At 42.7% G+C, this 25,431-nt stretch overlaps 1 protein-coding gene across 8 annotated transcripts in view; it reads right to left on the bottom strand.

The window, feature by feature from the left end:
* Positions 1-262: 262 nt before the first annotated feature.
* Positions 263-25,431, bottom strand: part of CD44 (CD44 molecule (IN blood group)) — an 86,988-nt gene continuing 61,819 nt past the window's right edge. For 2 of the 8 annotated variants that reach the window (XM_079787202.1, XM_079787207.1), the window contains 8 exons: positions 24,331-24,459; positions 21,337-21,438; positions 19,195-19,293; positions 18,186-18,377; positions 14,401-14,454; positions 10,662-10,733; positions 8,479-8,557; positions 263-2,208 (listed from right to left, as the gene is read on the bottom strand). In XM_079787202.1, coding sequence (XP_079643328.1) covers positions 2,007-2,208; positions 8,479-8,557; positions 10,662-10,733; positions 14,401-14,454; positions 18,186-18,377; positions 19,195-19,293; positions 21,337-21,438; positions 24,331-24,459 — 929 coding nt within the window. In that variant the 3' untranslated portion in view covers positions 263-2,006. The remainder of the gene's footprint in view (positions 2,209-8,478; positions 8,558-10,661; positions 10,734-14,400; positions 14,455-18,185; positions 18,378-19,194; positions 19,294-21,336; positions 21,439-24,330; positions 24,460-25,431) is intronic. The other 6 variants (XM_079787206.1, XM_079787208.1, XM_079787203.1 and 3 more) reach the window with 5 other exon arrangements.

The following is a 25,431-nucleotide window of genomic DNA, read 5'->3' as shown; positions in this document are numbered from 1 at the left end:
TGTCCATTTTCTTTTCTTTCAACTTGAAAATAAAAAGAAACCAGACAGCTAAATATGGAAGTGGGCCATACCATTCACAGAAGAGAAAGGGGTTTTCAAAGACCATGGCAGGGGTTGTGAGGGGGACAGGGGAGAGCAGAGGTTGGAAATGAGCACAGGAAGTGGGCTTCTCTCCTTTAAATATCTCCTTCAGAATCAACTCTGTGTAAGCCCAGCCCTGATTCATGTGGGAGTATTTTTTCCTTTTTCTCCCCCCACCACCCCTTCTCTTACTTCTCTTCTTCCTTCTCCACTTCTTCCCTCTCCTTCTATCTCCTCCTCTCCCTCCTCCTCCTTTCCACATTCTCTTTCTCCTTCTCTTCTTCCTCCTCCCTCTCCTCCCCTTCCTCCTGGTTCTTTTTCTTCTTGTCTGAGAAACATTGCCAGTTAAGCATATTATTAGTTTAGGCAACAGATAACTTTTTATAGAGGCCTAATGAAGGAGCTCCCATTTTATAGGCGCTCTTACTTTAGAGATCTAATCTCTCCTATAAGTAGCTTTTAGAAGTCCCAGGATGAATGGGGCTTTCTGAAGTTGTGAATAAAGACCACAGAGGACTTGCCAACCAAGGGATAAAGCCATTAATCTTTTATTTGGTCTTAAACCTGGGATCTGGGAATAATTCTGAGTAGGTGGGAAACCCTGTAACCTTTTGAGATTCCCCAGGCACTTAACTTTCTGAGTAGTACCGTCATTGGGAACAGACAACTGGAATGTTCAAGTATAAACAAATACGGCCATAAAAATACTCAAACAGGATCTACACTGCTCCCTCCCCTACTTCCTCAACCTGTGCAACCAGTGGCTACTGTCTAGGCTCTTTCATGTCCACAGCTTCTCTTTGATAAAAGAGGCCAGAAGGCACTTTCACATTGTTTTTGGACATCGCTGATGGGATCAGTGAAATGGGACACCACAATGGTACGTCATGCAAATGTAATGTGACTTTTCATAGCCCTTCAAGGAGAGAATAGGTGGCCATGATAACAGGAAAGCTGCCGAAGTCCCTCCTCTCACCATTTTGGTTCCAGGACCAGACAGAAAGCCTTTGAGCCTCAGAAATCCAACTGCCTTCCTGGATCTTCTGTGAGATCTGGGTGAGGGAGTCTGAGTAGGGACTTAGCTCTGAGATGAAGTCTTCCAGGGAGACCCTCCCACGTCTTCCTAATGAGCTGTTGGGACCCAGATCTTGCTGGTTAAGACCCTGAAGGATCACAGCACAAAGGGTAAAAGTGGAAGAAGTACAGATGTTTATTATGAATCAACTTAAACCCTTTTTATGCCTCTGACAAAGTAACAAAACAAAACAAAAAAATCATACTAATCACAGGACCTCCAGGGTTTAATATTTCAAAAACAGAGATAAATAGCTTACTACAGATAAATAGCTTGACCCTTTGGGCATTCTCAATAGCATTGGGAAAATTTCCAGGGTGTCTGTAGAAAGGGATGTATAACCAGTACATCCCAGTCCCCTACCCCCATGGAAAGCAATGCCTAGGGACTGGGCCCCTGGATGGACAATATGAACTCATTCAGAGTTCCTTTCAGGAACCAATTCCTCTTAGCTCTGGGGGGATGTCCTTAGCATGTGGTTGTCACCTGGGAGGTGGGGTGGAGGGAAGGTTGAGGATCAGAAAGATGCATTTATGGCTTTTGTTAGATGCCATCCTAGCACACCCCAGGGAGTGGGTGGCTTCTAGGTGTGAACTGAAAACCGTCAAAATCTTGCCGATTGTTATAATTGGGCCCTCATTTCAGAAAGCAATGCTGTTTTTATAAATTGTACTGACTTCAAAAAACAAAGCACAATAAACAAAAAGGAGTAGAAAATGTTATGCTAAAAAAAACAAAACAAAACAAAAAAAAAAACCAATGAAATAATCAGTAGCACATTGCATCTGTGAGTGTCCCAGCTCCCTGTAATGGTTATGTATGATTTCTATCCAAGGTCATGGTATAGGTGTTACATCCCAATCTTCATGTCCACGTTCTGTAGGTTCCGCGTCTCATCGGCTGTCATACACTGGTCTGGGGTCTCCGATGACTCCTTGTTCACCAAATGCACCATCTCCTGAGACTTGCTGGCCTCCCCGTTGAGTCCACTTGGCTTTCTGTCCTCCACAGCTCCATTCCCATTGATCACCAGCTTTTTCTTCTGCCCGCACCTGATAATGTAAAGATCATATGAGAAAAGGGTGCAATGAACCAATCATCAGCATCATGGACAACATCACCAACATCATTATCACCCGGGTTATAATGGTCTTTAGTATGTTCCCTCTTACTGACTTTTAACAGTCAGCACTTCTTAAAGTGAGGTCCCCTGAACCAGCAGTAAAAGCATCTACTGTGAGCTTGTTAGAAATGCAAATTCTTGGGCCCACACCTGGGAGGGGGAGGGGCCCAGGATCTGTAGTCAAGGCCTTCACAGAGTTTCTGATGCAGTGGTCACAGCTCAGGAAGCCAATGCTATTATTATCCCCTATTACAGGTGAAGAAACCTTAGGGCTCAGAAAATTCAGTAACTCACCCCAGGTTACTCAACCCCTGGAGTATCTGACTCCCAAGTTCTAGTTCTCCTTTCACCATACTACGCAATGGAAATGTTTGCCTCTTATTAGTGCTTTAGCAATTTCCGCAGACTCAGATAAACCATCAACATGATGATCGTAAGTCATTCTGATTTGTGTATTCAAGAAAGTCCCATTAGGTGGATGGGAAGAGATTAACTAAAGTACATATATGCATAGCCTATGGACACAAATAATAGTGTGGTGAAGGCTTGGGGATGGGTGGGGGTTAGGTGAAAGAGGCAGGGGAGAGGGGAAACGGGGGATATCTATAACACTGTCAACAATTAAAAAAAAAAAAAGTCCCATTAATTCCTCTCACAGTCAACACTGTGTTGGCCTTGTCGGGGTTATTACTGCATGTACTGAAACAACATTTTTCTAGAACTATAAGCCGTATTGCTTTTTCCCGAACATTGGTTACCTTTCATATAACCCTGGTTATAGGAGGTTGAACTACCCAAGGCAAATAGCTCAATTACTTTAAGGTTTCTCACTAACATTTCATAAGATGCAAATGCCAAAGGTTTTCTATGGAAGAGCATGACCTTGATCTTGTCCCTGTGTCCTAGCATTATCATAGCACTGCATCACCCCCTCAGCCTGACAAAACGCTTCCTCTTTCCTGTAACATGATGGCGGCTGCACATCTAGAAGTCAGACTGTGCTTCACGGAAGCAAAATTGCAGATCCTCACAACTACAGGTGGGGTGGGGGGAGAGGGGCAATGGGCTAGCATTCATTGGATACCTCCTGAGTGCCAGGCACTTCCCATGTAACTCTGTGTAATCCTCACAATAATCCCACCATGCTGCTCTTATTCCCATTATATGTCAGTGGAAACTGAGGCCCGGGGAGTTTAATAACTAACTTGAGATCACACAGCTCGTAAGACAGAGTCAATATTCAACTCCTGGCCTTTATGACCCAAAGCCTGGACTCGGCCCAGCTCTCTTCACGCTGCCAACCATCTGGAGATGGGGAAACAGTATGAAGTTGGAATTGTTCACTTTGCCGCTGGATATTTGGAGTTGCAGAGACAAAGCCTCTATTATTCATGATCGTGGGCCATTCCTGCTAGGACTGCCAAGGCCATAAACTTTAATCTCTTGTTTGGGGAAATAGAAATTATACCTCCTCTATAGGAGTTAGATCCTGTCTCCTCCGGCCGGATGCTTGATGAGGGCAGAGGAAGGATGCTTGACCAGTGCTGCAGACCTGTGGCACTGGGAGTATGGATGCTGTCCACATAGACAAGAACAGAGCTTGGGAGGCATAGTTTTGAGACTTTACTGCCATGTGACCTGGGGCAACTCACCCTCTCTGAACCTTAACTTGCTTATCTGAAATATCAGACTATTAAGAGTAGCACTTTCACAAGATTGTGGAAAGCCCTCAAAACAGAGCCTGGCACTGCATACATGAGTCTGTGAGTGTTTTATTTGTTGCTTTTACAAACACTGTGGGTGAGGAAACCAAAGCCTTGGATAAGCACTTGGAACAGTATCTGGAACACAGTAGATGTTCAAGAATCACTGGCTGTGCCCTGGCTGGTGTGGCTCAGTTGGCTGGGCATCGTCCTGTGCACCAAAAGGTCTAGGATTCCATTCCCAGTCAGGGCACATGCCTAGGTTGTGGGCTCGATCCCCAGTAGAGGGCATGGAGGAGGCAGCTGATCGATATTCCTCTCTCACATCAATGTTTCTCTCCCTCTCCCTTCTCTCTCTACAATCAAAGCATTTTTTTTTCTTTTTAAACAATCACTGGCTGTGATTGTTAATATAATGAGCACCACATAAGATGGGTTTCCCTTGTTTCTCTGGCTGCCTCCACTACTTCGTTACATTTACCATGAAGATGACTTAAAAGCCTGAAAGTGGAATGCTGCTCATGCTATTTTAGATTCTCAGGTGGTATTTCTGGTGTTCTTTGAAAGAGAGGTATCTCATTAAAGTAATGGGTGCTAGAGAAGTTGAATGAGATATTGCAGGAAAGTGATTTATAAGCATAAAAAGGCTTGTGCATGGGGGTGAAGTGAGGATTCATGTTATTCACGGAGACAAAGCTGGTTTTGAAAGTGGATGACATCTGACCTGCAGGACTTGGGCTTAGCCCTGCCCATGTTTCCCTGTGGATTTATGTGTCTCTGTTACCTGCCCGACTTCTTTCAGGAGGGCAGGATGATTCTCATAAATAACCCAGCCCAGTATGCTGTGCTCTAGGCAACTAAATAAGTACTTTAAAAATTCAAGTCCTAATGTTTTTTATTCTTCTTAGAGAAATTTTAACAGGAACATGAGCACTGAAGGGACTTGGGAGGTCATCCAGCCCAGCCTTTTCATTGTGGAAACTGGAGACTGATCCCAGAAGTCAAGGCTGTCATCTGAGACGGCATCGCTAGCTAGGACAGGGCGATGGTGTCTACGACTTAGATTTTCTGAGTCCAAAGGTCAGAGATCTCCACCGAATTCCACCTTGCCTTGAAATCCTTTCATTAGCTGTGCACATGGTGACCACGCAATGTGGAAGGATCCGGCTGGAGCCTTGTCAGGAGAGGGTGGGCAGGCTGGGTGATGGGATGGGGGGGGGGGCGGGGGGAGGGAAGCACGTACATTTAGGGCACAGAGGAATTTCTTTTGAAAGACTTAGGGGGTAAATTAACAACCGATCTTATGTCTCTTCTACCTGACAATCCTTAAAGCTATTTAGAGAGGTATGTGGCTATTGAAATTTAAACTAATTAAAATAAATAAAATTTTAAAATTCGCTTAAGTGGCACTAGCCACATTTGGAGTGCTCAGTCGCCCCCAGGATTCATGGCTGTGGATCGGGCAGGACAGATGTAGAATCTTTCAGTCATTGCAGAAAGCTCTGCTGGGCGGCTGTGTACTCCAGGGTGGAACGAGGTGGGGTGAGGAGGGATTAGGGAGCCAGGCTGCAGCTTAAGGGAAGGCAGGACCGGCCACAGAGGATTATCTCCTTGAGAGTGAAATCTGGCGAAGGCCTTTTTTGCAGTCAGTGTAGAAACATTCCTGAATCATTCCTGTTTTGTGAAGCCTTTTCTGGTCACTATTTCTCTCCTCTTCGTACACATCGGATAAATTCTGTAAGGGAGAGGCACCTAACTTCTTCCCTTAAGAACCAACCCAACTGACTCCTAAAACCATAGTTTTCTCCTAAGGACAGTGAATGAAGTATAATTTTCATTGGCAAGTTGCAATTCAGGGACTCTGGTTACATGAAGAACAGCAAGGAAAGGTGATGTGGGTTATGATGGGGATGGGAAGAGCTAAGGGAATAACGGGACCCCGACATGAGCATCTTTAAGATGACATGACTCACAGATGATGTTGGCATGGACACCTGTGGTCAACCCTTGAATGTCAGCTTCAGTGACTAGTGCTTTTCCATTTTTATCTTTTAACCATAATTCATATGACAGTGCCTGGCACAGAGTATGTGCTCTATACATGTCAGCTGAGTCCAATCCAACAGGCCAATGTTGCCAACCGAACCTCAAGATTCTTTTAGGGAAAGGATGGTACTTTTTGTTTTTAATTTTCTTTCTCCTCACCAGGGTTGACGGTCATAGCCGCCCCTCAAAAGATGTGTAGGTCCCTACTTTCAACCAAACTTTCTTTGATGAAAATAGGATTCTGTGTCTCTCTAAAATGTAATGCTCCAAGCAGAAAGACCCAGCCTTTAAGAGGATTAGGAGAAGGCTGGCGACTTCAGAAACACAGTGCACATGAAGGGGCCTGTGAAGCCATAACCATTCTTTAGCTGCTTGGCAAATCTGTTTTTGATTATCAGATCAGGACATGGTAATTTATGGCGCCCAAGCAGCTACTTTCCTGGTGAGATACGTGCTGTGCTGGATCCCGGGTGTCCCTGTCTGCCCGTTGCTAGGGTGACTGCTGGCCTTGGGAAGAGGGGGAGGGTGTAATGGGGCCCTTTTTGCTGCTCACATGATGGGGAGCGACGTGTGAGCTAACCAGCTGCACTGCAGGGGCTCTGGCTGCTCTCAGGGACAGCAGAGATGCTTCTTTGAGGTCTCCCCCAGCGACAGCACCAGGGGCCACGTTTCCATGGTGACATGCAGAGCTCATGGACTGTACCTGTGAGCAGTGGCAGTGCATTCTAAGGCTTGGGGCAAAGGACTGATTTCCAACAATAAGAAATTCACATTTAGCTGAGCAAAAGTGACCCTAGAGAAAACAAGGACGCTGAGGGAAAGTATAAAGACTCTTTGTATGGGGTCCCTCAAGTCACATTATTTAAATTCAAATTAAAAAAAAAAAATCTCTTTCCATTTAGTCATAGGAGATTTCCAGGAGGACTTTCAGATTTTCTTTCCTAGTTTTTGTTCCTTTTACGATCAACTACCACAACTATTTTTATCATGCCCTCAAAGGTACAGAGAGCAACACAGCTCTTCGACTTTAATATAGCACTTTTATTAACTTGTACCAGCGTCAGACAGCATTATTTAATTTCCTCGGATAATTAGAGATACTGCCTGGACCCCCCACAGCAGTGGAATTAGGTATTTGCTGTTTTCCAAAAGCCAATGAGAAGGATTCTATCATTTTCTCCAGGTCTTCTCCCAAACCCGGGGGCATTTTTCTGGCCTGTTAGATGATCCAGTGATACAATAAAGGGGACCCTTGTGCTTGGAAATAAGATTCTTTTACCTTAAAGAAGAAATCTCAAGAAACACTTACAGAAGGTTTAACGTCCCCAAGCATATGCTCAGAGCAAAAATGCATCTTGAAAGTGTCTTATGCAGGAAATTGAGACATATTTGTGGAGTATCCTTGTCTAAGTTCATTTCTTCTGTTGCTAGAATGACAATTTTCCTTTATTTCACTTTAAGTGGCTTTATTTCTGGAGCCTTGTCACAGCTCAACCAGGAATATGTATTGTTTAAATAGCTGCTGAAACAGTCAGCCTTGGTTGAGAGAGGGAGGGGAACCTTTGATGAAAACAGCCCCCATATCAGTTCTAGGGACTTGTCTGTCTTTACTCAGACTTTCCTACGGGAAGTTCTTCCTTATTTCATAGGCAACACTGTCAGGGAGCTCTCCGAGGCCATGATCTGAATCCTTTCAACTGCTGTGTCCAGAAAATAGAAAATAGTGTCCTTACAAAATTAACACACAAACTCAATGCCTGTTTTAAGTAAGGGTTCTAGAAAGCTCCATGGGCTTCAGATAGGAGATGACCAATCCCTGAACCTTTATATGGTGTTTTTGTGCATTGTGAATGCACTTAATAAGTATTCGGTTTAATAAATCAATAAATGAATATATAGTTTTATGCCTTTTTGGTGAGGTATTTCATAATTTTCATCAGAGAGACTCCATAGGGCTTAACCTCAAAATAATTAAGATTGCCCGGCCAGCTGGCTCAGTGGTTGAGCGTCGACCTATGAACCAAGAGGTCACGATTCAATTCCTGGTCAAGGGCACAGGCCCGGGTTGCGGGCTCGATCCCCAGTGTGGGACATGCAGGAGGCAGCTGATCAATGATTCTTTCTCATCGTGATGTTTCTATCTCTCCCTCTCCCTTCCTCTGTGAAATCAATTAAAAAAAAATAAAAAATAATAATTAAGATCCCCAAGAGATTCCACCACTATTTAGAAGTGAAGGTCCAGGTAATCATGTGCCAGAGCAGGGCTTCTTCTACTGTACCATGCGCACGAATGCCTGAGGCCTCGTCCAAATAGACTCTGACACAGGAGGTCTGGGTGGTGGGGCCTGAGGCTGCTGGTTCCAAGGGCTATGCTCTGAGGAGCAAGGTCATAGAGCCCAAGGTTAAATGATGCCCTTCCAAATCAGAGGCTCTGAGGAGCATCCCCTTACCTTCTTCGGCTGTTGACCGCGATGCAAACGGCGAGAATCAAAGCCAGGGCCAGGAGGGACGCCAAGATGATCAGCCACTCTGGTGGGAGTGAAGAAAAAAGACACCCATGAAGTTGGGAAATACACTTTGTGAAAATAAACATGCACTTTATAAAACTGACCTGGCCCAAACAAGAATCACAGTCAGCACTACAGATAAATTCGACCGAATGGCCCAGCCAGTAGGCAGATAATACGAGAAGAGAGATTTTGCTACAGCTGTTTGTCCAACCGGCCTCTTGTTTTAATCTCTCACCATCAGTCAGGATTTCCAAGTCCCTCCTGGAGAAACATGTTTCCAAAGAAATGCAGAATGACCTGTTGAAACTCGTAGATGCCCTGGGTGCAGTTATTAACCAGACGGAAGGAAATGTATTCTTCCCTTAAAAGGAACATTCCTTTCCCACCATATAAGAGCACCCACCTTACATTTGATTAGAAGCAAAAATGAAGGCCACATACTAGTGAGGGCAAGAAAGGGCAGTCCTGTGGATGGTTGAACTTGTGCACACTCATGGGCGGGGCAGGGTGTGTGCGGGGGGGTCATTTGGCAAAACTTGTCAAAAGCCTTCCAAATGCACATGCTTTTGATCCAGCAGTTACACTTCCAGGAATTCAGAGGACCTGGAATTAGCTAGGAAGATGTTCATTACTGTGCTATTTATAATGGCAGAACTTGAAAACAACCTAATATCCAACAACAAGGAGTTGGTTGAATAAATTAGGGTTCATTCATTATATAATGTACTACAATGTGGGGGAAAATATGCAATGACATTGGAAAGCTGTGGCCCCCCAGTTGAGAATTGTAGTTTGCTAAACAAAGCATGTATGGTGTAATTACACTTTTATATATAAATGACATCGAAAATGACAGGAAAGTCATCTATGAAAATGGTAACCATGGCACTTCCGGATAGTGGGGTAGATAACGGATTTATATTTTTGTCCTTTAGTTGCATTTTCCGAAATGTCTGCAATAATTAACGCGTCACTCATGGACTAATAACATGTTACACACAAGTTTTTAAATCAAGCTTTAAGATATTAAAATATGACTGGACAACTTGAATAATTTCAGCTGCCGAGTTGGGCTGTGTATCTGCGCAATGAACTACAGCTTGGGAAACAAGAAAGATGGACAGTCAGTCACTGCCCCTTCGCCTTTGGGAGTCTTGGTTCTCCTCTGATTTGCTGTTCAGGGAGTGACCTCTCCCTGGTTAGGTGAGCTTGGGGAGCAGGGTCGAATCAGGAGGTGGGGAGGCCCTCAGGAGAGATCCACTTCTGTTCATTCCTGGGTCTCTAGCCCTGAGATGCCCCCATTCCCTCTCACTGGGGCTGGGAAAAAATCCTGCTGCCTGATTATCACAAATTTCATCCCACCCGCCCCGTAATCCCTGGCAGCCCACGCCTTCTCCACGTGCTCTCCTCTAGCTGTGCCCAGGCAAGCTGAGGCAAGGGGGCCGGGCCCACAGCACATTCTTCCCTTTCCCACGGGAGGCTCAGTTTGGAGAGCTCTGAAGAGGGGGGATCATTTGCAACCCTGGGAAAACCCTTCCTTTTTTGTAATCCCCCTTCACAAATGCTTAACTTTGAGCCCAAGTCAAGTAAAGCATTTGCTTCCAGTGGCTTCAATCTTGACACTCAGGAGAGCCAGCTGTCTCGGTCCCCTCACTGCACACGCAACACTTTCTGAAACTTTGTCTGTCTGGACCCGTGAAGACCGTCCCTCGAGAAAAAGCACTTTGGGGACCAGAAGCATGTTTTCACTCCACCCAATGCCCTGTCTGCAATGTGAGAGGAATGTTACACGTGTCACGCCCAACCCCAGAAATAAAGGGGAAACTGAACCGCGATAGGCAGGACCTGGGCGTGACATGGAGTTCCCTGGGCGATCATGCATTTGGGGAGGAAGCTTTAGGACCTAACGTGGCTCTACTTTGGGACCTGGGGTAAAAGAACCTTCCATCTTTTCTGATCTGTTCCTGTCATCCATCTTTAGCTTGCAAAGAGGAACTATCAGTTTCAAGGGTTGGACATTTAGGAAAATGTGCTTTCCAACTGCTTGCTTCTTTCTTTGTGGGACATTCAGTGAGACCCGCTTTTAGCATCATTTTTTTCCCCCCTCGCAGCTCAAAACTCACCTGGAATTTGAGGTTTCCTCTTAGGACCCGAGGTCGTGCTGGCCCCACCTTCTTGACTCCCACTGGAGTGTCCTAAGGGGAAAAACAACATCTGTCACCCAAAGTTTGGAGGGTGTAAGGAGTCTTACAGAGCAGCGCACGGAGCCAGCTCTGTGTCTGCAAAGCTCTCCATACACTGCAGCCGCAGGCGTTTATAAAGGGCTACGAGAATCTCCCAAGAAATGTTCCGTTTGATGCAGGCCAATATATTATTGAAACATGCTTTATATTTGAAGAATGAACATTTTCTTCTGCTACAAAACAAAATAAGAAAACAAATAAAAATCCCAGACTGAAAAGAAGCATCCCAAGACAAAGGATCCACAAGTCGGAACAGGAGGCTTACCAAAATGAGAGGCGTCATGTTCTAAAAGAAACTCTAAGACGTTTTGTCAAGAGACTAGCCCAAATGAACAAGCTCTGCTTTTTCTTTGTGTGTTTTTTTCCTTTTGTTAAATATATATATATATATATATATATATATATATATATATATATATATTTATTGATTTCAGAGAGGAAGAAAAAGGGAAAGAGAGAAACATCAATGATAAGAGAGAATCATTGATCAGCTGCCTCCTGCATGCCCCACACTGGGGATGGAGCCCGAAACCTAGGCATGTGCCCTGACTAGAAGTCCAACTGTGACCTCCTGGTTCATAGGTCGATTCTCAAACAACAAGCCAAGCTGGCCAGGCCCTTTGTATTTTATATGCTTCCTTTACTGCTCCCACTAAAATGAAAATATCCCACTGACATGAACTCCTACCGAGTGGGACTCCACTGCTGAATCCTGAAGGCCTCCCAGGGAAGAAAGGAAACAGGGAGGTCTGTGTGGGCAGTCAGTGAATGAAGGTGGCTGGGCTTATAATGAGACGCTCTCCTAAGAGTCAAACCTCAGACTGTGCACAGCAGGCACTGAAGTCTGGATTATGATGGTTATTGTAAACAGGGTGGCTCTTGCTTATGCAATCTGACGTTTTTGTTAAACTCTAATTTTACCATATGTCTGGCCATTTCAACATACTGCATGCCATTTTGACAGTGGCCTCTCACTTTAGAAACCTCAGAAAGAGTCCAAGACACTTTCTCTAGCTGCCTATCAGAGTCTGTGGTCACTGGTCAGTGTCCACCTGCAAGGTCAGGCGATACAGGCCATCTAAACTGGAGATCATTGGCCTTGAAAACCACCTCAGAGGTGCAGTCACCCTCACTGGTCTTTCCCTGACTCACGGCAGCCTCTGCTATTTGAAAGGGAGGCCATGAAGGGACCATAATCTCTTTATGTCTATTTTTTACAAAAGTGCTCCCAGCAAGGAAAGATCTGGGTGTGTGTACAGCCAGATGGAACCGCCTGCTTGAACAATAGACACCTGCACAGGAGTCAAACAAAAGAGGCCGCTCCCGCCTACTTCAGGCAAAAGCCAAGAAGATGGACAGATAGAGCAGGTCTCGCCTTGCGCCCAGGAGGTCTGTAAATGCAGCTGGGGAAGGGCTGGCGGGGAAGGAAAGCTCTGCAAAGGGGAAGAGATCCAATCTGAGACGTGTGCACAGAGATAATCCGATTGGCCTTAACTGTGAGAAAAACAGTCTAGGGCAGTGGTCGGCAAACTGCGGCTCGCGAGCCACATGCGGCTCTTTGACCCCTTGAGTGGCTCTTCCACAAAATACCACATGCAGGCGCGCATGTACAGTGCGATTGAAACTTCGTGGCCCATGCGCAGAAGTCGGTTTTTGGCTCTCAAAAGAAATTTCAATCATTGTCCTGTTGATATTTGGCTCTGTTGACTAATGAGTTTGCCGACCACTGGTCTAGGGCAGTGCTTCTGAAGCCTAATATAGATGCAATCCACCTGGTGGAGCGGGAGGCTCTTGAGTCAGTAGGTCCAGGATGGCTGGGCATTCTGCGTGAACGACCAGCTCCTAGCTGGTGTCTCTGCTGCGGGTCTAAGGACTGCACTTGGAGTTGTTGGGAGTGTCTTGATTTTAGAGAGCATGCCTTTTCGTAACAACTCCCTGTCGTTTCTAAATTACTTTCAAATTCCTGATGCCTCGTGTTCTTCACAAAAACTCCAGGAGGTAACTGAGGCCAGTGTTCTGATCTCTTTTTTCCTAATAAGGAAATTGAGGTTGGAAAAGGCTGACTGCCCCACCCCAGTGCCCCAGAGAGCCTTGAACTTCGGTCCTTACTTTAGAAGCATTTCTGATGAGCCCACTACATCCCTGTCCCCTTAGGTAAAAGGTTATTACTAAAACTACTATGTAAATGTCCATCGTCATTGCGCTTTTTTTAAAAATATATTTTATTGATTTTTTACAGAGAGGAAGAGAGAGGGATAGAGAGTTAGAAACATCGATAAGAGAGAAACATCGATCAGCTGCCTCTTGCACACCCCCTACTGGGGATGTGCCTGCAACCAATGTACATGCCCTTGACCAGAATCGAACCTGGGACCCTTGAGTCCGCAGGCCGACGCTCTATCCACTGAGCCAAACCGGTTTCGGCAGTCATTGTGCTTTAAGTGTGCGAACCTGTAAGCCTGGGGGCAACTCTACTTCCCGTGTAAGCATGAAGGGGAGGACAGTAGCTTATAAGGATGACCTCACTTGCATGGGGCGCCTGGACCGATGATGCTCGGGGTCACCTCGGTAAGACAGCACCAGCACAGCCTTTCAGCAGCCCCAGCGTTAGTGGTCGCCAGGAAACCTGCTTCGCGTCAAGACTTTTGCTGCCTGGAGTAATGTTTCCAGGAGTGTGCTCTGAGTCACAGCAAACAGGAATCCGTTGACGAATGCGTGCCAGGTGGCAATTATGGTCACCACAGGTTGCTTTCTCCAGTCTGTGCTTGTGAGAGGCGATAGGAGACCCCTGGGTTTGAAACGTGGCTCCACCACTCAACTCACTAGTCATGTCGACTCAGCTAAGTTACTTAGCGGCTCTGAGCCTCGGTGTCCTCTGTAATAGTGGAATAATAGTACTTCTTATGTGGGCCACAGGGTATGTAGGATGAGTAAGTGAGTTAATAATAGATGAAACATATAAAATATGTTTAATTTCATATCTGACTATTGACCTACAGAAATGGCAGTTTGATAGGGTCCATCCTAATACACAATAAATTCTGATGAAATGCTAGCTATTATGCCTTGTGCTGGGGGCCATGCCCAATGCTTCAGTGTATACTATCATTTAGTCTTTTAAACCAGACCCGGTGACAATTATTATTATTATTTTATTGGTTAGGAAGTTGAGTCTCAGATCCTTTCAGCAACATCCCCAGTTTGTATGTGGAGGAGCTGGAATCAAACCCCTCTTATTCCAAAACCCAGGTTTTTAACCACTCTGATGTAGTGAAATGTTACCTTGAGACCCTGCTTGGAGTCTCCGTGATCCTTTCAGATGGAAGGATTTTCTCCAGAGCAGTCCTTCTCAAAGCACAGTCCCTGCTCCAGCCTTATCAGCGTCACCGGGGGACTCAGTAAAAGTGCACATGCTCAGGCTCCACCCCAGACATGCAGAATCAGAAACTTTAGGGATGGGGCCCAGCAGCGTGGTTTAATAAGCCCTTCCCCCGATGGTGATGCATGCTAAGAAAGTTTGAGAACCACTTTTTGAGAGACAGTGACTCAAACATCATTCATGAATAATCAGCAGGTTCAATGATGACGAGAGTAAATGACTAAAGCGGTTCAAACTCACCAGTTGATTCAGATCCTTTAGTGGTATGGTGCCTCCCGCTGGGGTCTTGATCTTCTGTAAGGAACAATCAGAGAAGGTTCAGTACCGTGTGTTCCAGTTACACTGCCGTCTACATTTCCGCACATCTGCCTTTTCATGCCCTTTGCTTTCATCAAAACTCTTAGCCTTTTAAAGGTAAGCAAAATGATGGCAAAGGACCTGTGAATGGGTCCACACTATTAATTTCTATTCATTTCTTAGTCCACTGCTGAGTGGGCTAGAGATTTCATCAAAATTAGGAAACCTGGTTCAGCACAGACCATCAGGATGACCGGAGGAAGTGTGGCTTTGGTAGGAACCCAATAACTGTAACACGAGATGTGTTCACAGGTCTGAGGTTGGGATTTGATAGCTGTTTCTTTGAAATAGGGACTCTATGTTTTGAATGATGACAAACGTGATCACTGGGGATGCATGTACTCTGTGGCTTAGGGCATGAGACATTTAAAGATTATTCTCCAAGGCAGGAAATAGAAAAAGGTTTTGGTATGCATACAAGATCTTGGGGTTAAATTCAAAGAGAGAAGTCAACTACTTATTTAAAGAAAATGTCTGAAAATAAGTGAAAAGGAAAGGGGGAGATGATAGCTAACGTGTGAGTAATGTATTCCTGGTTATTAGAACATGTTTCAAATTGTAATATTTTTCAAAAATGAAATCTGCATTTTCAACACCAAGAGTTAATATAATTCATCTGCTCAAATATCCATCACCAAAAGGCTTTCAATTGAGACAAGTTCATGAATTGCTAAACTCTGGATCCCCAGGTCAGATCTTTAATTTAGCATATGGAAACTCTTACCCTTCTTCCTCCTCCTCCTCCCCACACATTTTCTAAAACTATACTGGAATCTTAAAACAAAAAAGGACAACGATTTCATAAAATGGCTATAGTTACCCATTATGAAGGTACCTATAAGGAAAATGCCATAGTTGGATCACCACCATTTCCTATAAGGTGGAGGTAGGTGACTTGTAATGACTCGTGTACTTGTATAGAGGAGACACATTGCTTTGTTCCTTGGCTGATGGTTAGAATAATGAAAAACAGAATTCGCTGAAAAGCCAGGACCAACACCCTCAAAATCACTACCACCATCACCACCACCACCACCACCACCACCACCATCACTATCACCACCACTACCAACAACAATACCATCACCATCACCACAATTTCAGATGTTTTAATTCTTAAGGTTAAGCATAAAGACTGAGAAAAATTGGAAGAAATGAGAACTTTTTGAATTTTGAAAGAAAACAAAAAATAAGAGTTGGATCCCTTATTAATCACTTAATCCATGGAGAACCATGGAAAATCTATCGGTACCACCATGGAATGTAGAAGAAATGAAAGTACATAGATATCAATTTTGTAGAAAGCCTTTTATTTACTAACAATAGTCTATGTAATCTTTCTAGGCTACTGTAACTATTTAAATTGCCACTTAAAATTTAAACTCATTATGTCACATGACAGGCCTTAGTTTGCTAAGAAAAATTAGGCAATGCTCTAGGGTTCACTTCTACAGAAAAATACTAAAAGTGATACTTGGAAATTTTAATGACTGAGGGTAGAACCATGATGAACAAAGAACCAAAGGGTGTGAGGGGCTCTGTCTTGCCAATATTGCCAAGGTTAGTATTTTCCTTGAAGCTTGTGTTCAAGTAAACCTTATTTTATTTACTAACTAGAGGCCCGATGCACAAAACTTGTGCAAGAGTAGGCCTTCCCTCCCCCGGCTGTGGGCACTTCCTTCCCCTGGCTTCCCTCGCAGCCCCAGCTTTGACGTCCAGAAGGATGTCTGGTCTAATTAGCATATTATGCTTTTATTATCATAGATGCCACATTCACATAACTTTCATTATAATATGTTGTTGTAATTCCATTTATTATTAATTATTGTTAATTTTGTACTGTGCCTAATTTTTATAAATTAAACTTTATCAGTAGTCCCTCCTTATCTCTGGGATGGGCAGCCGAGGAAAGAGGCCACACAAGTGACATTCTGAGTTTCTGTCACCACAGCAGTCATCTGTTATATATATTGAGTTCTCATAAGATTTATTCATCTTTGGGGAGGGGAGAGAAAAAACTTATGCTACAAAAAAATTACAGTCATCCCTCCTTATCTACTGGGAATACGTTCTAAGACCCCCAATGGATGCCTGAAAAGTACAGATAGTACTGAACCCTATATATGCCATTTTTTCCTATACATACAAACCTATGATAAAGTTTAATTTATACATTAGGCACAGTAAGAATTTTACAACAACAATAATAAAGTAGAACAATTACAACAATCTACACTAATAAAATAGCAAGATGCAAATTGACTGTACCTTTGCGACACCCACCAGCCAATCAGGAGTGAGTATGCCAATTAACCCAACAAAGATGGTGGGTTAATTTGCATACGCGAGCCATGGGGAAGACGCAGGCGTTCTGCACCGCCCCAGAAGCTCCGGGCCTCTAGGAAATGTGGGAAGGCGGAAAGGCAGATCTGGGGTGGAGTGAAAAGGCGGCTCCGGCTGGAGCGAAGGCGGTGGTGGCAGCCAGGGGAAGGAAGGCCCATTCTTGCACGAATCTTTGTGCACCAGGCCTCTAGCATACTATAATAAAAGTTATGTGAATGTGGCGTTAGGGAGTAAAATAAGAGTGACTTGAACACAAGCACTGCAATGACATGACAGTCTACCTGATCACGGAGATGGCTATTAAGTGGCTAAGGGGAGGGTAGCATATATAGTGTGGATACATGGAACAAAGCAATGATTCACAGGTGGAGACAGAGCAGGACAGCATGAGATTTCATCAAACTACTATGAATAGCACACAATGTAAAGCATATGAATTATTTCTGGAATTGTCCACTTGATATTTTCAGACCACTGTTGACCATGGGTAACTGAAGCCATGGAGAGCAAAACCCTAGATCAAGGGGGGGCTACTGCATGTTTAAAATCACTAATATTTAATAGGCATTGGTGGTAAGAAGTACTTAAATAACCAGAAGGAGAGGATTTTAGTTTCTTAGCCAGAGTAGGTATTTTCCAGTTCCTCTTTCTACAATGTCAGTTTTTTAATGCAAATGGAGAAACAAACAATAAAGCAGAAGTAAGGAGGACTGTTTGAGAAAACAACTCTCATTCTGGATCCATGTCCAACTTAATTGAATGTCATCTTCAGCCATCTCTTTGTCACTACAACAAGAGAGATAGTGCCTATTCATTAACAGTTGGTTCTATCATAAAGTTTTAAGTGTGCATCATAATTAGAGATTTATCTACAAGCCCTTCACCAAAAGTAAAATTCACCAATCCATCTCATGAAAGTATGAGATAATACTTTCAGAGCCAAGATACTAGTATATGGAAATTATTCACATGTTAGCTAAAACCTTACTAAATAGGCAGCATGTTGTTAGTTGAATCAAATAAAATAGCTAATATTTAAATTCTTTGACCTACAAAACTATCAATTTCATATGGATCAACTTAATATATCACAAGATCAGAAACAAGGCAAAGAAAGAAATTCCACCATAACAACCAAGTCACAAGAATAAATAGAAATGACATCAGCAAATGAAAGCATTCTTAATCTCAACTAAGTCTAAGTTTACTTGCACTAGAATGAAGACATGATAAAAACCCTTCCCCAGTCACAAATCAGCCTAATCACAGCCTACACAGAAAACGTCCCCTATAACATGAAAGCATGTGTTGTTTTTCTACATTACCTGGCAATCGACCATCAACATTAACATTGGAATCTCCAGCAGTAACTTCAGTAACTCCAGGGGACTCAGTGTTAGCAGGGGTCACTGGGATGAGGGTTGTGTATTCCTTTGTGTCTGGGGAATGAGGAGTATAACCTTCCACTGAAGTAGCTGGGTCTTCAGGAAGATTTCCACCTCCGTCATCATGCCTATCTGTGTAGAGGTGGAGTCAATGGTGAACCGACATCTGTGAGGCCACCACTCATCGTGTGCTTGTCCTTAGAACATGCAATTACTGCAAAAGCTTCCCACTTGTTATTTGTGAACACAGAGCAAAAGATAGTCTGATTTATACTATTGCACAGAATCTATATTTTGCAATTGACAACACCTGGACATCACTCAACAGAAGAGATTTTGGTGATCCTAATGCCCAGAGAAGACATTCATTGTAACATCTACCTGGGTTATTAAAATAAGGATCATGCCACTACAACTGTGACCTTGAAGGCAACTCGGGTTCTAAATAATCTTGAGCTCTTACTCAATTGGACCCACCTATAATGAAGTGGAGGAAGCATATCTGTGAATTAAAAGGTAGATGTACTGTCTGTGATTGGAATAGCCAATGCAAGGATTCCAAGACCTGAGGCTTTATTTTTTTCCTTTTCTAGAAGGCACTGCTTCTTAATCACCAACTCCATGGCTTAATGGTCCAGAGTATAAATGGCAAAATATTATAATTAATGCAAGGGAAATAGAAAGTAACATAATCCAGATCTTTAGACCAATTATGATCACAAATAAGCAATCTAAATCTAGAATTTAAAAAACCTGACCTTTAAGATTAAGACATATAGTTGCATTTCATGTACAATGGCTTCTAAAAAGTCTACAAAGCAGAAAAATCAGAGGCCCATCACCAGCACACCTTCTGATCAGAAGTAACAGCACAACAAGAGCCAAGGAATGCACCTCCACCAGAGACACTATGCAAAGACACCCATAACTGAAGCCACCTGGGCTTTACCATCCTTACTGCTAGATGTTGGAGTGGACATCATTGACTGGTCTGTATCTTCTTCCAAGCCTCCATGTGATGTAGAGAAGCTCTGAGTAGGACTCTGCTCTGTTTCAATGAGGGATGAATCCAGCATTAATTTGAAGCCATAAAACAAATCCTTTTATCTTGCTGACAGAGAGGATCTAGCTATTGTGTCAGGTAAGAGCGTAAGAATACCAAGGTGTGTGCATACCATTCTCATCGGATTGATAAAAATGTACAACAGAATTCTGTTTTACTAGTTGGCTCTTAAGAGCCTTTGTTTGTTTTTTTTCAGTGTAATCAACTAAGATAATGTGCCAAACATAAAGCCTGAGCCAAAACTTTGTCTATCCCAGATCATCCTGACCCAATGGTAACATTGCTTCTAGTCACCGAGGAAAACCAGAGTACATAGACCCAGAGGAAGAGTAATGTTTGAATCCCAGTGTTCCCATCAGCAATCAAGAGCTCCCAGCTGTGTGTCAAGAAGTGAGCCTGCAGGGAAACCAGTGGTATGACCATAACCACAAAAGAGGAAGAAGTTCATCTAGAATAACTTGCTCAAGTAACTCAGATCAAATGTATAAAAGGAAATGTTTAGTCCCTCCTAAAGAACATTAAATTAGAGTTGCCATTTTACTCCACTATTAGGTTTTTGATCTCACCTGTGGATGGGGATTCTCATCACTGTACCGAAACACCAGGAAACGCTTGCCTGGGCAAACACAGGGCCCTCACTGTAGTCCGTGCAATTTGAGGTTGAACCATTGCCCATATGTGAAATCACTCTGACTGTTTTGAGTTAATTTCTTTTGTATTCTAAGAAAAGGACTGACCTCTGAGTTACAGGTGCAAGCACCCCATAAAGCACACCCATAAGCCATGTCCACCACCAAAGTAAACATTACAACCAGAAGAGAAACATTCACCAAATCCCAAACCAAACATCAGAACCAAAGTCAACAGGGACATAAAGTGGAAATACAAGACCCTCGATTGGCAGGGACCATTCTTTGGTGTATCTGCATCCTATTTAATGCTTAACACTGTGCTGGTTACATTATTTTATTTTATTTATCTTTATTGTTGAAAGTATTACAGATGTCCCCCTTTCCCCCCAGTGACTGCACTATTGTCTGCGCCCATGGGTTACGCATATTGTGCTAGTTACATTTTTGACAGTCAACCCATGCTTGCTGACTTTTTCCTTTGTCTAAAGGGCACACGTAAAGAACTGTGTCCATTATGTGTAGCAAGCAGTGAAATGAAGCCCTCTTAATTCTGGAACTCTTTCATTGTCTGTCAAGAAATTATGAATGACTTTAGGCTGATATCTAGGATAGCCCTGTACATATAATGAAAATTAAGGCTGTTAGTTTAGCATTGCTTCTACCAGACGTTTAGTGATAGGAAGAAGCATTAGCAAATGTTCTCATTTTGTAGCTGGGCCCTGCCACCTTTGTCAATTGTCAATAACATGCCTTGCCCCTCTTCTACAGGCTGATGTGATTTCCCTATTTTCTATGATTATATGTCCCAAAATTGTCTTTTCACCACCATTAAAACAACCCTATCCCTCTTCTGCTTTGGTCGAAGAAAAGATGGAAATCAAAAGAGGGTGGTCAGTGCCCAGCCATGTGGCTCAGTGGGTGAATGTCAACCTATGAACCAGGAGGTCACCCTTCAATTCCTGGTCAGGGCATATGCCCGGGTTGCAGGCTTGATACCCAGTAGGGTGTTTCTATCTCGCTCTCCCTTTCCCTTCCTCTCTGGGGCTGGTCAGTTAAAACATAGAAAAATCACTGTCCTAGCCATGGTCTTAGATGACACTGCCATAACTACTTAGGGAAGGAAAATCAAGTTGAATGGAGTCGCACTTTTTTCTTTTTCTTTTAAACATAAAGTCATTGAATCTGGAAAGTACCAAAAATAAAGGAAAAATCACATTTAAAGAACTCCACCAAGAAAATATAGAAGAAATAAAGACAGCTTTTATGCTCTGGGCTGAGCTCAGCCACAAAGCACTAAATACACCATTCCACCACCAAGCTCTGGATCTGGGCCAGTGTGAGCAAGAACTGAAGCAGGAATACAAGTCAGTAAAGGGCTGAGTGTCATTATCCTTACGAGTTGTCATTGGAAGAGGTTCTGTCCTGTCCTGGTCTTCCACCAAACCTGTGTTTGAATCTGCAGAAGGCTGAAGTGTTGTACTATGGCTGGAGTCCATATCTGAAGGAATTAAATCAGTGTTATAGTTGGATTTCCTAAACTACTACCTGAGGGTGGTTTATGATCTAGAGCCAAATTATTCTTATATTCAAACCTGGATAAAAAGGAAAGAAAGCACATACTGATTCATGTCTCCAGAATTGGAGTAGATTATGGCTTCTTCAAAAAATCCCAAGAAGTAACTGGCTTTCATTGAAAGGTTGAGTTCTATGAAAGCTACAATATTTTGCTTATTTTTGCTGAGTCTGAAAGGACTCCAAATTAGCACATGATGGGCCTCTCAAACCTTGCAGAGAGACACACATAAGCCAGTATGACTTGTCCCACTCCATACACATTGCCTTTCTTATGGACATATGGGATCTGACACATGCAGAAAGGACAAGGTTCAGGCACCCTTCTTTCACACACACTCTTACTTGGCAAAATAACTTTTTTTTTTACAGCCCTCTTCCCTCCTTTGGTCTCTTCTACTTTACAAAGGGGACATGCAAATAAAACATATTTCATCACCCACTACTACCCAAGTAGAAGCCATAGGAAGTATTCAGGAGCAAGGAATAAGAAGCCATGGATATCAGTGAATCAGTCATCCTGTCAACACAGATATGTGGTGCCTTTGGAAATTAATATGTACAATGTTGAGCGGTACAGAAATGTCCCTGAAATATTCACAAATGCTTTTTTAATGGTGATCATAAATCAATTCTGCTGAAATAACAAGTCCTGAGTGAAGTAAAGGCCAAATAACCTATAAACACTATCACTATTGTTGGCTTTCCGATTCAAAGTCCACCCACACTGCTGCCTCTAGAGAGATTTAATCAGTTCCAGATGACTCCAGAGGGGGAAAAATGGAATATTGGGCACCCATATCTACACTGCAGCCCTTACATACACATAGGAAAGAAAAATCAAGATCTTTGGAGGAAAAAACATGGCTGACTCTATCATCCCAGATTTCAAAAAAGAGGAAAGGCTAGCTAACCCAAATCAAAACCCCTCATGGCTATTTTCCCAGAAAAAGTCCTGTTTGTTAATGATCTCTAGACACTCTTGTTTACCTTCCCTGTTATCAGTAGAATCTTTCATGAGGTATCACACCGTAATATAGTGTGAGCCAATGTGCTTGTCCTTGTCATGTTTATCAATTTAATGGAATCTCTTTCTGTTCATCCATATGGAGACTTAATACTGATTCTGAAGTTATTTCACTGTGGCTTGGTTTTCCACTAGTATATCATCAGAACCTCCAGCAGCCACATGCATAAACATGTGTGCGGTCTGCATGTGGCACTTCAGCCACTCATGATGGCCACAGCCTAGCCATTCAAACTCATCTTCCTTTATGACAAATGGATCTGTTCACTCTAACAAATTCATTTTTTGGCTTTCCTTCCTTTATGCCTCTTCTTACACGAGTTTTCCCACAAAAACTTTCCCTGACTATCCAGGATTTCCCCCCATTTTTCAAAAACCAGATCCAATCCACCTTTCTCTGATGCTCCCTGGAGGGTCCTCTGAATTTCTCTGGTGTTATTGTTGGCAACATTCATTTGACATCTACTACTCGCTCTCTCGTATTATTAGATATATTTTGGTGCTAAATGTTTTCTTTTCCTACTTAAGTGTTAAGTTCCTTAAGAGCATGAACCATGAATTGTACATTGTTGTGGCTCCACAATGCCTTGTACATTAGTCGATATTTAATGTCTATGTTGTTTTTAATCACTAGTAATTTGGCAATATCTGTTCATTAGTATTTGGGAATGACACAGTTAGGGGGTTCTAAAGATACGAAACCATAAAAACTGTTAAATTCATTTTGGAGATGTTCAATTCACTACCAAGAGACATGGTCATTGTGCTCTTGGAACTCATTTCAATAAAGTTCATGTTATTCCCTTTGTAGCATGGATCCAGATTACGCAATGCTATGAATAATAATTCACAACCCCATATTGGTTCTTTGGTTTATCTCCCTTTTTGGAATGTTACATTTCTGTGACCAAGACATCTTGTTAAATAACAAAACAAAATTCGAGTAACTCTTCATGGGTATAATAAGGAACATGGATTCTTTAAGTTAGGAAAGCCTGAGAAAAGGGCATCATCTGCTACCAACTCTTGCAGATTCCCTAGGGAAAGTTGTCATCTGTTCTGATAAAGGAAGACTTCTTTTTAAATATAAAAACTGGTCAAATAAAATCACAATCCTCCATTCTTACAGAACTACAATCAGTATCTTTTTTATTCTCTCATTTAATTCTATTTATTAATTGCTTATAGGTAAATATGAATGATGTTTAAGAAAACAGAGATTCAATTCTGTGTCCATTTATGAAATTCACAAACATTTATCAAGGGCCAAGAGTGGTCTAAATCTTAGGTCACAGGGTACCATAATTATCTCTAAACGTGGTAAGAGTAAACAATAAAGTTTTCTGAGCTTTTTCGTTATTTCTTCAGAAGGGGCACTCACCAATTTTTTTAACCTCTAAGATTTCTCTACCAGAGACAAGTTATATCTTTGAGTCTCCAGTGGAAATAGTCCCTGAATCCATCACTTTACTCTTTTAAAAGCCCTGCACTTAGGAGTAAATGAAAAAGGACTCTTGAGACTGCTCCCTCTTCAAAGAAAATGACTTCCACTCCTATCATTTTAGGACCAATTCTCCTTTAACTCTCCTGCCAAATTCTTCACTCTCAGCTCAGCACTTCAAATTCAGATAAATGGGCATATCACTTCTACAAAGGAAGCAAATTTTTGAAGAAACTTCAATTTCCTTCTTAGGAAAGTAGAGTGGTCTAAAGCCAAGGGCTTATTTCTAGGAAAATAGCCATTTGTAGGCTTTGCCAAAACATAATATAAAAAGGTTCAGAGGCTATTACCCATTCTTCTGTCTGTTTGATGACCTCGTCCCATTGGATGTGAGATTGGGTCCAAAAAATAAGTCCAGGAACTGTCCTCTTGACTCGGTGTTGTCGTTCTTTGATTTGGATGGGTGTCATGAGCTGAGGCTGGTGTGACCATGCAGTTCAAGCAATTGTCAAAGTGTTAGTTGACATCTGACCAGGGATACACTGATTTTTTAAAAAATATATACTTTTTTTTTTTATCTGAACAAGACAATGAAAACATCTTCCTGGTATCGAGGGCCAGGAATAAACACAGAATGTTTTAGCAGATATAGTTCATTCATGCTCATTTTCTTAGCAAGCAGCATGTGAACTGAAGGACACAAAAGCATTGACGACTTCTCCAGTGGACAGGAGATGAGTTACAGACATCAAGTGAAGATGAAAAAGTAGTTCTTGACCCATGCCATGTTGCCACCATCCCCCAAAGGAGGAAGTATAAGAGTCCAAGCACATGATATCATTCCGAGACAACCACATCCTAGTGAAATGCGCATTAGGATGGTAATGAATTAAAGAAGGAATCAGGTAACAGCTTCTCATGAGATAAACATGAGAGTAAGTGCCATTATCTCAAAAGCATGAATGAAATCCATTAGAAGCATTACTTTTTTTTTTTTAAATTTAGAAGCATTACCTTTTAACAATGAGATTTATGGCATAAATGACATGTAAGAATGTAGCACATGCTTTTGCTTCATCCCGTGCCAATGAAGAAGTATAGGTAGAAAAGATTACAACAGTAGCCCCTTAGCAACAACCAACCACACCACATAGCCAGTCACTGAATCCGTTGCTCTGCCAGGAACGCGTTCAGGAGTTGCCACACACAGGAAGTACATTATGCATTATATTCCATGTCTCCAATGGAAGCATGAGGATATCTCTCACTGACACTAGGTGAGAATATCATTCTTAAAGGAAATTTGTGTTCTTTTACAAGGCAGGGTGTATTTCACTGTTTCTGTGACGCAGACAAAAGAATCATGCATAGGAGCTCGCAGAGTCAAGTTATCTGGCCTCACTTAGACATGGTGACGAGACTTGAGTCCAATTTCCACAACCCCACAATTC

Source organism: Cnephaeus nilssonii (assembly GCF_951640355.1).
Source record: "Cnephaeus nilssonii genome assembly, chromosome: 13".
Taxonomy (NCBI): Eukaryota; Metazoa; Chordata; class Mammalia; order Chiroptera; family Vespertilionidae; genus Cnephaeus; species Cnephaeus nilssonii.
The sequence above is the reverse complement of the archived record's forward strand: the minus strand, read 5'-3'. Positions and strand labels throughout refer to the sequence as shown.